At 41.7% G+C, this 13,541-nt stretch overlaps 1 protein-coding gene across 2 annotated transcripts in view; it reads right to left on the bottom strand.

Annotated features, from left to right (window-relative positions):
- EP300 (E1A binding protein p300) overlaps window positions 1-13,541 on the bottom strand; it is an 89,158-nt gene that overhangs the window by 25,397 nt on the left and 50,220 nt on the right. For both annotated transcript variants that reach the window (XM_019018610.4, XM_004063524.5), the window contains exons 10-16: window positions 12,967-13,141; window positions 7,369-7,446; window positions 6,234-6,343; window positions 5,011-5,148; window positions 3,997-4,434; window positions 2,194-2,373; window positions 1,856-2,000 (exon numbers count right to left, since the gene is read on the bottom strand). In XM_019018610.4, coding sequence (XP_018874155.3) covers window positions 1,856-2,000; window positions 2,194-2,373; window positions 3,997-4,434; window positions 5,011-5,148; window positions 6,234-6,343; window positions 7,369-7,446; window positions 12,967-13,141 — 1,264 coding nt within the window. The remainder of the gene's footprint in view (window positions 1-1,855; window positions 2,001-2,193; window positions 2,374-3,996; window positions 4,435-5,010; window positions 5,149-6,233; window positions 6,344-7,368; window positions 7,447-12,966; window positions 13,142-13,541) is intronic.

Below are 13,541 nucleotides of genomic sequence, written 5' to 3'. Positions count from 1 at the left end.
GCTTGGTATTTTAGAGCCAAAGAAAAAGAGACATGTACTATTTTAATGACAAATGTTAGGTTTAAGTTTAAGAGAAGAGAGAACAAAAATGGTATTGCTAAAATAACAGACTTAGTTGATCGAATTAAGTTCAAATGTGTTCTCAATGATATTTCCCAAAAAATCCGGAAAAATTTGTTGGTGTGTCCCAAATGGAATCAAACAGTTCTTTGAGAAGCTAGTGATTTAAAAAGCTTTCAATTTCAGCAAGGGCCTTATTTTTTCTTAATTGGCAAAAAAAATTTCATCATCGGGAGAGTATATTTGTTACTTCAGATAATTTTCACCTCTGGGGGGTTGCCATGGAGTGGGGGGGAACCAGACTACGAAGATGCTTGTCACACATATTTAGCTGTGCTAAAAATAAGGACTATTTGAATAAACTTGTGAAATTAGACATTTTATTTTATTTATTTGTTTGAGACAATTACTCTCTGTCACTCAGGCTGGAGTGCAGTGGCGCCATCTTGACTTACTGCAACCTCCTTCCATCTCTCGGGTTCAAGTGATTCTTCTGCCTCAGCCTCCCAAGTAGATGGGACTACGAGTGAGAGCCACCACACCCGGCTAACTTTTGTACTTTTAGTAGAGACAGAGTTTCACCATATTGGCCAGGCTGGTCTTGAACTCCTGACCTCAAGTGATCTGCCCGCCTCGGCCTCCCAAAGTGGTGGGATTACAGGCATGAGGGAACACACATTTTAAAGAGAGATTGCCAATAGTAAGATTGGGTTTGTTACAGCCCGTATTAAAACACCTCAATATATACAAGTCTTATTTTTAAAATGAAAATAATTTTTTAATCCCAACATTTTACAACACATCGTATTAATGGAACAGTTTTTAATATATATCATCTGTAAGAGCCAGCAGACTCACCCCTCAGGTATGTCCTACCTGGTGCCTTTTGCAGATCACTAGAGCCACAAAAAGTTCTAGTCCTAAAATAAGTCAATTAACACTTGTTGGAATGGCTGGATTTGAGCACTCTGCCTCAGACTGCCTGGGTCTGCTTCCTGGCCCAGGCACTAGGGTCAGCTGAGTAACCTGTGGAAAGTTACTTACTTAACTTTGCTAAGCTTCAGGCCAATAACCTCAGAGCTGTTGTGAAATTATTAAATGAGGCCAGGTGTGGTAGCTCATGCCTGTAATCCCAGCACTTTGGGAGCCCGAGGCAGGTGGATCACCAGGTCAAGAGATCGAGACCATCCTGGCCAACACGGTGAAATCCTGTCTCTACTAAAAATACAAAAATTAGACGGGCATGGTGGCATGCGCATGCAGTCCCAGATACTCGGGAGACTGAGGCAGGAGAATCGCTTGAACCTGGGAGGTGGAGGTTGCAGTGAGCTGAGATCCCGTCACTGCACTCCAGCCTGGACAACAAGAGTGAGAATCCGATTCCAAAACAAAAAAGAAAAGAAAAAGAAAGAAAGAAATTATTAAATGAGACAATGTGGATACTTAGCACACAGGAGGTGAATGACAAATGCTATTACTATTGCTATTCTTTCCTGCATTTTAGTCAAGGCTATTTACAAACATTTCTCTCTTCTGAAAAATGAGACAATTTTTAGGGGGAACCCTGAAGAAATGAGGGGAATGACTAACTCATTGGTTGCTGCAAGCGAATATTAAAAAAAAAAAAAAGAAAAGAAAAATTATTAGTAACAATGAAGAGACCAGGCCCAGGGCTTCCAGGTTAATGAAATCACATTAATGGCAACTTCTGAGGCCCAAGAAGCATGACCGCAATTCTGCCCTGGGTCTTTGGTTTCTTCAGCTACCTCCAGAACGAATGGCTTCAGAGACTCACTCTTTTTCTTTGACTGTCCTGGAGCCGGAGATGACTGGGTAGCTGAAGTACTTGGCTGGTCTTCCTCCTCTTTTATTTCAGTTTTTAACTCAGTGCTTCTCTCTTCTGTTTCGGTAGATTCCATTTTACAGTCTTCCACTTTAGACTAAAAGAAAAGGTAAGAGTTTTTAGTATTCCAAAGATATCTAGTTGGGAATCAGTAATCTGAACACCCTTTCTCATGCAAAATCTATGCCATGAGATCTAATTATCAAAATATTTTTCTGCAATATTTTTTAAAACTTGGGTTCCTATACTGAGGCCCTAACCAAATCAAACAGTAATTGCCCTACTCTCACCTCTGAAATATCCTCCGGCTGAGTATCTGCTGGTTCTGGTTGATCCACTTCCATTTTGGCCTCCATCTTCACTTCCTGGGAAGGCTGCTTCTCAGGAATGGCCTGAGAATTCACTTCTGTGCTACTAGTAGATGGAGGGTTTGATACCTGTCCTTCAATGCTTACAGCTGGCTGGGAAAGCTGGGCAGAAAAAAAAGAGGAGTAGGTGAGACACACACAGAGTCTGCCAATGATACAATCAGAATGTAAGGTAAGCAACAGGACAGCAGAATTAGCCACCTATTTCTTGGCTTATATTCATTCATGGTGCTTTCATTTGCTCTGCCCATTTCACCTCCCTTAATTATGCTTAAGAACAGGAGAATTAAGACTTGTAAATACTGGTTGGCTGATTGTACATCAAAGAACCAGCAACTATTTCATTGATAACTATCATTATCTGGCAGTGTGTGGGGATTTCAAAGATGTCTGCTTCAGAGGAGCTCACATTTATACAGAAATGAGTGAAAGAAAATAAGAAAGACTGGCTTGTTTTTACCTTCTCACCAGAGAAAGTTTCAAAGGTACAATAAATATAATGATGTCCCACAGAGTGGCTGTTTTGAATCGCTAGATTCTAACGAGATAACTGGCATTCCCTATCTTTATCCTAAGGCTTGTCACAAGAAATCTCTTAATGAGAAGTCAGTATTTTCTGGAACTATCCTTGATTTTATAAAGAATAAAATCAAGCAGATCCACTGGTTCCTCTCTCATTCTGTCCTTCCTTGTCTATCAGAGGCCACGACGAACTAGCCATCCACCAAGTACAGTACTTTATAAAACGGCTGTGACTCATGGAACTTCTCAGTTCATCAACATGGCTGAGAACTATTGGATACCAATATATATTAATATCGGTATCAAAGCAGAAGCTTCTAAACCCTTAAAAAAAGTTCTATTAATAAGGATTCAACTATTAGATGAGAATTTGGATTTTTATTATATACATAGCCAACCTCTCACAAGGAAGCTACAGGTTGTTCTGGGTCTATAATTCTCTCATCTTATTTTTAAACTTTGGTTTGGGCCACAAGGACTCATAAATCTGCAATTTTTTTTTTTTTTTTTTTAGACGGAGTTTCACTCTGTCGCCTAGGCTAGAGTGCAGTGGCGCAATCTCGGATCACTGCAACCTCCACCTCCCAGGTTCAAGCCATTCTCCTGCCTCAGTCTCCCGAGTAGCTGGGATTACAGGCACCCGCTACCATGTCTCGCTAATTTTTGTTATTTTTTTGTAGAGACAGGGTTTCACCATGTTGGCCAGGCTGGTCTTGAACTCCTGACCTCAAGTGATCTGCCTGCCACGGCCTCCCAAAGTGCTAGGATGAAAAGTGTACACCACCGCGCCCGTCCAAATCTGCAATTTTTAAATTCAATCTCTAGGTTTTATGGCTCAAACTGTTTGAAAAAGATTCCTTAAATATATGTAAAATTTATGTGCTGCACTAAATAATATACTAAATAAGGAGAAGGACTGTGTCCCCTTGTCGTACCCCTTAACGTACCTTCAGACCTCAGGGTACAACACGAAACATAATGGTCAAAGTCAGAGCTAAATAAAATCTTTATGCTCCTGCTACGATAGGTCCTATCACAGGAAGGCAAAACAGGATACAAAAGTCCCTAATGAAAAACAGATTACATTCTACTTGTGGAGAAAACAGTAAGAGATAAAGCAAAAGAGAATGGAAATGGCCCAGAAGTAATATAATACTACAGTATAGCTTTAATGATTCTGCCTAAATCCAAATCTCTACTTACTGGAGTTGCAGGCTGTGGAGGAAGCAGCGGTGCTGTTGGGGTAGGAACAGACGCTGCTGTGCTCTGCTGTGAGCGAGGCTGCTGCTGGGGCTGGTCAGCAGAAGGTGCAGCAGGAAGTGAAGGCTGCACTTGTTGGGGAAGTTGTGTTGTTGGTGGTGTAGGTGTCTGCCTTGGAGGGGGATGTAGAGCCTGGGACTGTGGCCCAGGTGGCATGGCAGGAGGTGTAGGAACAGGGGCTGGAATTGCTGTTGCTGGTGGCTGCTGAGCCCCTATGCTTGGGGGAGTATGGTGAGGGGTGGGGGTACGACTAGGTACAGGCGAGGGTGAATTCTGATGCAGAGCTGGTTGAGGAAGCTGGGGACAGTGAATGTGGCTCCCCTGAGACCCTGGAGGCATTATAGGAGAGTTCACCGGGCAGGAAGAACTAGACATTTGTGCCTGTTAAAATAAAAAACATAACAAGATAGCAATTCAGAACAGAATTAAGGAAATACATAGGCATGATATATAAATTTAGGACACAAACTGATTAAACAAAGAGTAACAATGTGTCTATTTCAAAATGTGTAAAATACCCTATTACTGGGGTATTTGGACAGCACCATCAAGATAGTACTTAACTAAAGAGACTTCAAACCATTCAGCAGAATGGCCTCAGCCACTGCAGAAAAATGGCAGAATTGAGTGCAGAGTGCTCTAGGGCCTGCCTATGCTCTCTTCAGCCAGATTTCCTTCTACATTGTGTTTAATTCTAAGATTTATTTTAAAGTGTTCACTAGTAAAAACAATTAAAACCATCCATTTAAATTATTTCCTACTTTGTAACAATTAACACCATTGCTATGTCACAGAATAATCTCTTCATGTTCAGAATACCCTAAGTCCAAAATTGTTATTTTTTTTTAAATCATCTGTTTTCACCCACTATTTGCTGCCACTCTCTCCTATAAAAACCTACATCAAGAGAAGTTTCAAGAATCAAAAATAAGTGAAAAATCCACTTATGAGACATACTTGAGACACTGGAGCTTGACCGCTGGACGGAGCCAAAGGGATATTTGTTACATTCATTCCCTGTGATGGGAACTGAGTCTGAGGAAGGAACTGGCCCTGGTTGGAAGGCTGTTGCATACGAGGCCCATAGCCCATAGGCTGAAAAAAAAAACACAAATCACCAAACTGCTTCATTATAGTTATTCTACTATAACTAAAATCATCAAATGCTCCTAACGTCAGGCTTATTAAGTAGAGAAAAGCCAAAGACAGGAGTATAGGTGAAGAGGGCTGAAGAGGAGACGGAAGAAAGTTGTAGAACAACTGACTCTTGTGCCAAGATAAAGAGAAATAGCCTCACAGTTTACCTAGGCCTACTCCAAGAAATAGTAAGAGGATGGAACACACATTCTCTTGGTACACAAATATGCCTAGCACAAGGATAGCAGGTAATTTTCTTTGCATGCTCTGTTAAGTGAGGAGAGTTAATCACAATTTCATGAGGTCATGTCAGTGATGTAATAACACAAATTCTAAGACCCATAATATGTAAAAACAAGAAAATCTTACAAGTTGTAGCAGAATCTGGTAGCATTCATGGTCCACAAATGCTCTAGCATTGTTACATGTCATTTCCAAAATTACCCTACACAAATTCAGGCCTTAAAGAAAGAAATCTCGAGTACCAAAGGCCAAAAACTTCATAAGCTAAGACCATCTGTCTTATAGGTTAAAATGAAGGACAGAACTCCCTGTTGAAAATGGCAGATTAGTGAGAAGTAGTAATGCTCAGAAACCCCCAAAAGGGTCAAGAATCAGAGGCACCAGCTAACTCTAAAGGGCAGCAGGAGGGTTAGGGTCAAGGTAGAGAGATGGACTGGTTAAGAGTTCGCATAAGGAGCAGGAGAAGCCTAGTCTCTCTTCTCCGAGTTCAAGAACCAGGCAAACGCACCATCAACCTTGCAAGACAGTTCTCTGCCTGGAGAAGGGAAGACAGACATCAGGGTAGAGAAGTGACCGTGAAAATGCATGCAGGCCACTAAACACTGACACTCCAGGGACAAGGGCCTGGCTGTTTTCGTTTTTTGGTCAGCTTTCTAGTAGAGTTAAATACAGAAGAATTACAGAAGAACTAGGAGTTATGGCCTGTTTAAATGACTGTGAGAATTTATAAAGCAGGAACAAACAGGATTTTCAAAATACCAGGTAAAGGCCAAAGAGATTACCAAAGACGTCAAACTAACCGGGTTGAGAGCTCCAGGTTGAGCCAACTGTCCATGGTGCTGAAGAGGAGGGGTTTGCCGGGGTACAATAGGGGGCTGGGCCATGCTCATCTGGCCAAATTGATTCAAACCTGTGAATATGCGCAAAATGTTAGATCTGAATGCCTTTGTGAAACTGAATAATAAAAGATAGAATTCTTATGTCTGATTCTGTATCTTTTTTATTTTTTGAGACGGAGTCTCGCTCTGTCACCCAGGCTGGAGTGCAGTGGCGCAATCTCCACTCACTGCAAGCTCTGCCACCTGGGTTCACACCATTCTCCTGCCTCAGCCTCCTGAGTAGCTGGGACTACAGGCGTCCGCCACCACACCTGGCTAATTTTTTGTATTTTTAGTAGAGGCGGGGGTTTCACTGTGTTAGCCAGGATGGTCTCGATCTCCTGACCTTGTGATCTGCCCGCCTCAGCCTCCCAAAGTGCTGGGATTACAGGTGTGAGCCACCGCACCTGGCCCTGATTCTATCAGGACTAATAAACTGGCTTTCAACCTTCTAAGTATAAATAAATCTGTCTCATTCACAGTAGCAGTAAATAGACATTAACAACAGGATCTCCAAACTGAATTTTACAAATTTTACAATCTGCTTTTTTTTTTTTTTTTTTTTTTTTTGAGACGAAGTCTTGCTGTCACTCAGGCTGGGGTGCAGTGGCGCGATCTCGCCTCACTGCAAACTCCGCCTCCTGGGTTCAAGTGATCCTCCAGCCTCAGCCTCCAGAGTAAATGGGATTACAGGCCCGTGCCACTACACCCGGCTAATTTTTTTGTATTTTTAGTAGAGACAGGGTTTCGCCACATTGGCCAGGCTGGTCTCGTACTTTGACCTCAGGTGGTACACCAGCCTCGGCCTCCCAAAGTGCTGGGATTACAAGCGTGAGCCACCATGCCCAGCCTGCAGTTGTTTTTTAATGGATACTTGATCATTTAATGTCACCTGCCCTGTGATCTGCCAGCCAACCTGCTCTTCACCCCCTCTTCCTCTATGGGCAGGTAATCATGACACTTGCTGTTGGCATAAAGCGGGTGTTCAGGTAGCAAGTATTATCTTGCAGTACACCAGGGATTCTTTTAAAATAAAAAAATTTTTTTCACTATTTACCAGATTGTGGAGTTATCCGAGGCATCATCTGGTTTGGCACACTGCCACGGATCATACTTGGGTCAGGTAGAGGGCCATCTAGAGTAAAAAAGAGAAATAAAGAAGTATCTTTGCACCATCTTCCTTTAACCAAACAAAAACTCACTGCACACACAAACCCCACAAAATATTTTTAATAATACCTTTGAAAATTGAGTATGAATCACAAAATAAAGCTCTGAACTAGACAGAAACTTGAAGAAAATGTTATTTCTGGAATACAGAAAAATGCCTCCAAGTGGATTTGTTGGTATTTCTTTATGAGCCCGGGTGCTTTCAATGTTGATAGAAAAATAAGCTACTGAAGCCATTATAGGCCAGGCACAGTGGCTCACGCCTGTAATCCTGGCACTTTGGGAGGCTGAGGTGGGTGGATCACTTGAGGTCAGGAGTTCAAAACCAGCCTAGCCAACATGGCGAAATCCCATCTCTACTAAAAATACAAAAAAATTAGCCAGGCGTGGTGGCAGGCACCTGTAATCCCAGCTACTCAGGAGGCTGAGGCAGGAGAATCGCATGAACCTGGAAGGCGGAGGTTGCAGTGAGCCAAGATCACACGACTGCACTCCAGCCTGGGCGACGGAGCAAGACTCTGTCTCAAAAAAAAAAAAAAAATTGAGGCCATTATAGCATTTAATATGTTATTGTTTAACAAAGTCTGAGTCTGGTTGGCATGCAACAGAGTATCTCCATGGATAATAGCTATGAATCATGTCTAATGGTGGCCGAATTTGATCATGTAGCACAACGTTTTTATGCACACAAACTGTGAACATTGATTTTAAATAATATGCATATTATACCACGCTACATATCATGTACCTCTTAAATACAAAAACAGAAATAATTCTTAAAAAAATAAAATATCCTGTAATCCCAGCACTTTGGGAGGCGGAGGCGGGCGGATCATGAAGTCAGGAGATAGAGACCATCCTAGACAGCATGGTGAAACCCTGTCTCTACTAAAAATACAAAAAAAATAGCCAGGCGTGGTGGCAGGCGCCTGTAGTCCCAGCTACTCGGGAGGCTGAGGCAGGAGAATGGCGTGAACCCGGGGCGTGACCCCGGGAGGTGGAGCTTGCAGTAAGCCGAGATCGTGCCACTGCACTCCAGCCTGGGAGACAGAGCGAGACTCCGTCTCAAAAAAAAAAACTAAAATATAAACACATAAATTCTAAGGTCTTTTTCCTGGATTATGTGCACATGCTCTAGCGTAGTACTTTCAACATAGTGCACAGAGAAAATATTTTTACAGCACTCTGGGAAAGGACAGATGTCTGCAGTGACCTGGCTCCACCCTGGCCATACCCTCCGTCAAGGGCTGTACATTCAAGCCTCAGGAGAGGAAGACCTGCTGCTCTTCTAAGATGTCCATCCCTTCAGACAAATTTCAACCTTTAGTAAATGAGCAAAACTGACAGAGGAAATGCTCAACATTTATTCATATAAACTTTTATCTGTAACTCTGCAAGCTTTATAAGAAGTATATGCATAATCCATGCTCATTACATAAAAATTAAAAATCAGAATAGAAAAATGAATCAGGATCCAACAAATGACCTTGAGATAAACCTTTTCTCTTCCTCCTCACACATATCTGTATTCATGCACACTATCTACAAAACAATGTTTTCACCTAAGATATGAGTAACTTTTTTTTCAAGTCAACAATATGGATAGGTGTTCTAAGCTAAATAGCAAGTGCCAGGCAGCTAATACCAAGTAAAACTGTTTTAAGTACCCAAAACAATAGAGAATGGTGAGGACTGAAGTGGAGAGAAAACACAGCTCTTCTAGAGTCAGCCATGAGTGCAGCTATAGACAGGTGTCACTGTAGGAGAAAGGTGGTCAAGTCTGCCAAACATGTCCATTTTTTTTTAAAACAGCCAAAAATTCAGACTTTTTAAATGCAAAATCTTCTGATTTTTAAGTATTTGAGACTAATCAAATGAAAATGGTTTAAAAATAAAACCGCAATCCTACTGCCCACATTTGCCCCATATGATGCAGATACGAATGTATCTACTATTGCTCCATGAGGCAGCTCTTGTCATTTTAAGGAAACTTGATGAATTATTTAAAGGAACATCTTGATAGTATTTTTTAAGATAAATATTTAAAGGCTGGGCGCAGTGGGTCACACCTGTAATTTCAGCATTTTGGGAGGCCGAGGTGGGTGGATATCTTGAGCTCAGGAGTTCGAGACTAGTCTGGGCAACATACAGAAACCCTGTTTCTACTAAAAAATAAAAAAAAAATTAGCCAGGCATGGTGGCGTGTGCCTGTGGTCCCAGCTACTTGGGGGGCTGAAGTGGGAGGATTGCTTGAGCTTGGCAGGCATGGAGGATGCAGTGAGCCGAGCTCACACCACTGCACTCCAGGCTGGGCGAAACAGACCCCATCTCAAAAATGTATATATATAAATATTTAGAGGTAAAGAAAATATATGCAAACAAAAATGTCCATCTTTCACATTTCAATATATATGCCCTTAATGCAAACTATATGCAGTAAGTCAAATAATCAAAAACGCTTTATCACACAACACAAGTATCCTGGAATTCCACTGCCCCCATCAGAAGCCCATGTTCAGAGGTTAGTATTTACTTCTTCCAGAACTTTTTCTAGGGCATATGCCACACTTAAAAAAACTCAGACTATAACATGCATACTTCTGTCATCAGCTTTTCCTGAAACTTCGTATCTTTGCAAAAAATTAATAAGGAAAGAGTTACCTACCTTCAACTCCATTAACAACCTGGATTATTTTTTCAAGATGGTACACGTTACATAAGTTTACTATGGGCATATTTTTAGGCCAATACACATAGTCCTGCCATTGCCACTCTCTGATTCTATAATAACTGTATTCTTTGTATTAAAACAAAAAAATCAAACGTGGCCAGGTGTGATGGCTCAAGCCTGTAATCCCAGCACTTTGCAAGACCAAGGTACGCGGATCACTTGAAGCCAGGAGTTCAAGACTAGCCTGGCCAACATGGTGTGAAACCCTGTCTCTACTGAAAATACAAAACATTAGTTAGGTGTGGTGATGCATGCCTGTAATTCCAGCTGCTGGGGATGCTGAGGTACAAGAATCAACTGAATCTGGGAGGCAGAGGTTGCAGTGAGCTTAGATGGTGCCACTGCACTTCAGCCTGAGTGACAAAGAGAGACTGTTTCAAAAAAAAAAAAAACAAAAACAAAACCAACAAGAAAAAAACAAATGTTAAAGAAACATGAAGATGAGAATGTTATGTTTTCTTCAACATTCTACGTAGTTCTTTCAATTTTGTTTTTTCAAAGTTTACAAACCGTATTTATTTATTTATTTATTTATAGACAGGGTCTCTGTTTCCCAGGCTTGAGTGCAGTGGCACAATCACAGCTCACTGCAGCCTCGACCTCCTGGGCTCAAGTGATGTTCCTGCCTCATCCTCCTGAGTAGCTGGGACTACAGGCACACACCTCCATGCCTGGCTAATTTTTGTATTTTTTATACAGACAGAGTTTCATCATGTTGCCCAGGCTGGTTCTGAACTCCTAAGCTCAAGTGATCTGCAGCCTCAGCCTCCCAAAGAGCTGGGATTACAGGCGTGAGCCACCACAATGCCCGACCACTTTTATGCTTCTATTATTTTCTGTGTATCAGGTTAAGGTAAGAATCTCATTCTACAAAATGTCAGATTTAGTACGAGCTAAAGGTCAACATATACTTAAGGCTGATACTCAGTTCCACTACCACTTATTCCTGCTTACATCAGTACCATACTGTTTATACTGACATTAGAATACAATTTAATATCTCACAGACTTTAAACTTGGCTCAGAACTTCACCCAGAACTTGACTAAATTCTACCAAAACCAAGTATCTCAGGTATGTCCACTTGTTTTTTTTTTGAGACAGAGTCTCGCTCTGTTGCCCAGGCTGGAGTGCAGAGGCACAATCTCGGCTCACTGCAAGCTCCGCCTCCCGGGTTCACACTGTTCTCCTTCCTCAGCCTCTTGAGTAGCTGGGACTACAGGTGCCCGCCACCACGCCCGGCTAATTGTTTTGTATTTTTAGTAGAGATGGGGTTTCACCATATTAGCCAGGATGGTCTCCATCTCCTGACGTCATGATCTACCCGCCTCGGCCTCCCAAAGTGCTGGGAGTATAGGCATGAACCACCGCACCCAGCCTGTCTACTTTTTTTAATCTTTAGTCACTACTCAAGTCCAAATCATGTACTGAAGCAGTCTCAACTCTAATCTTGACTTTTTCATTCCTGAAAATTTGTTCTCCTAACTACTCAAAAAATCTGTGTTTTTCCTTACTATTAGGCAGCCTCCATGTATACTATTTCCTCAGCAATGTTGCTCCTCCCAATTTTTTACACATTACGAAACAGTACCTGGCACACTTCAGTTAGCAAATGAGGCTGCTAAAGGCCAGTGGTAACCAATGGTTCTCTACTTTACTACTTCAATGAATGAAAGAGATGAACTTCTCAGCCCACCTATGATCTACTGATCGTATGAGGTTTACTGCCCGCTGGCTCAGTTGGCACTTCTTATAGGTCATTAGCATTTCCTAACTCAGTAAATGCAGGTTTTTCCTATCACAGCCTTGCTCACAGCACTTAAACAGCCTGTGCCATTCCTGAAAATGGTGTGCCTGCTCCATATTTCACTACTTTGATCCTACCAATAAGTCAACGATTGAGTAAGACTATTTATCATAGTCTTGGCTATCTGGTTAATTCATCAGGTCAACAATGATGCTATAATCAGAAACTGAAGCTGTCAAAATGTAATTTTAAATTATGCTTCTAGGCAGGGAGTGGTGGCTCATGCCTGTAATCCTAGTACTTTGGGATGCCAAGGTGGGCGGATCATTTGAGGCCAGGAGTTTGAGATCAGCTAGGCCAACATGGCAAAACCCTGTCTCTACGAAAAGTACAAAAATTAGACAGGCGTGGTGGCATGTGCCTGTAATCCCAGCTACTCGGAAGGCTGAGGTGGGAGAATTGCTTGAACCTGGGAGGTGGAGGCTGCAGTGATCCAAGATCACGCCACCGTACTCCAGCCTGTGTGACGGAGTGAGACTCTGTCTCAAAAAAAAAAAGAAAAGAAAAAAAAAAGTTCCTAGACTTAGACTATTTTATGTCAAGTAGAAAGTGTGATAGTGTAATATGATATTATGTGTGTTACAGGGCTCCTGAACCTGGTCAGCCTACAAACATTTACCGGCTACTTACCACACAAGCCAGTCTCAGAGAAATCTGTGAACATCTGTATGTAGGCTATCGCTTTCTAGATGTCACTATTAGAGAAGTTTACACCTTGGGCTCTAAAAACAATTCCAGATTATCAAGGTATGTTAAGTACCATGCCCAGACATCTTAAATATACTTTTTCTGCTTCTGTTTTTACTAGATGAGTTATTTTCTTTGCAAAGGCAAATGGTTATTTAAAAAACTCTAGAATAGTTACACAAGCTTACAGAAATTAATGACTTTGGATAGAAACTATTTTATTAATATCTCTCAAACAGAAATATAACAAAAAACACTTACTAGAAGTCATTCCTGGTTGCGGCTGTCCCATGTTAGGCCCTGGATTCATGGAAACTGGAACCATGCCTGCAGCATTTGGTAGCATGTTCTGCTTCTGTAGTCTGGTCCTTCGTTTTTCTTCTAGTTCTTTCTGGATCTTATAGATTTTCTCAGCTAGAAGGTGGTAGTATTCCGCCTTTTGAATTGTTGAAGTAAAATAAGGGAGATGAGGAAAAAAAGAACTACCACCAGGTAACAGAAAAAATAAACTGAGAATAGATATTAGTTTCATTTTATATGCTGCATTAAGAACTGGTGCCAATTTAGAAAGGCAAGTTCAACTTATGTAGAGAATCTGAACTACCGTGAACAACAGTAAGTCGCTACTTCATTATATTCTAGTGAAAAGAGAACAGAGCTGGTAACAGCTCAGCACCACCCCACTCCTGTTTTTGAGAGAGACAAGGTCTCCCTCTGTCACTAGCAGCGCAATCCCGAATCACTGCAGCTTGACTTCCAAGGCTCTGGTGATTCCCCCACCTCAGCCTTTTGAGCAGCTGGGACAACAGGCACGTGCCACCATGCCTGGCTAATTT

The sequence above is a fragment of the Gorilla gorilla genome, chromosome 23 (genome assembly GCF_029281585.2).
Source record: "Gorilla gorilla gorilla isolate KB3781 chromosome 23, NHGRI_mGorGor1-v2.1_pri, whole genome shotgun sequence".
NCBI lineage: Eukaryota > Metazoa > Chordata > Mammalia > Primates > Hominidae > Gorilla > Gorilla gorilla.
The sequence above is the reverse complement of the archived record's forward strand: the minus strand, read 5'-3'. Positions and strand labels throughout refer to the sequence as shown.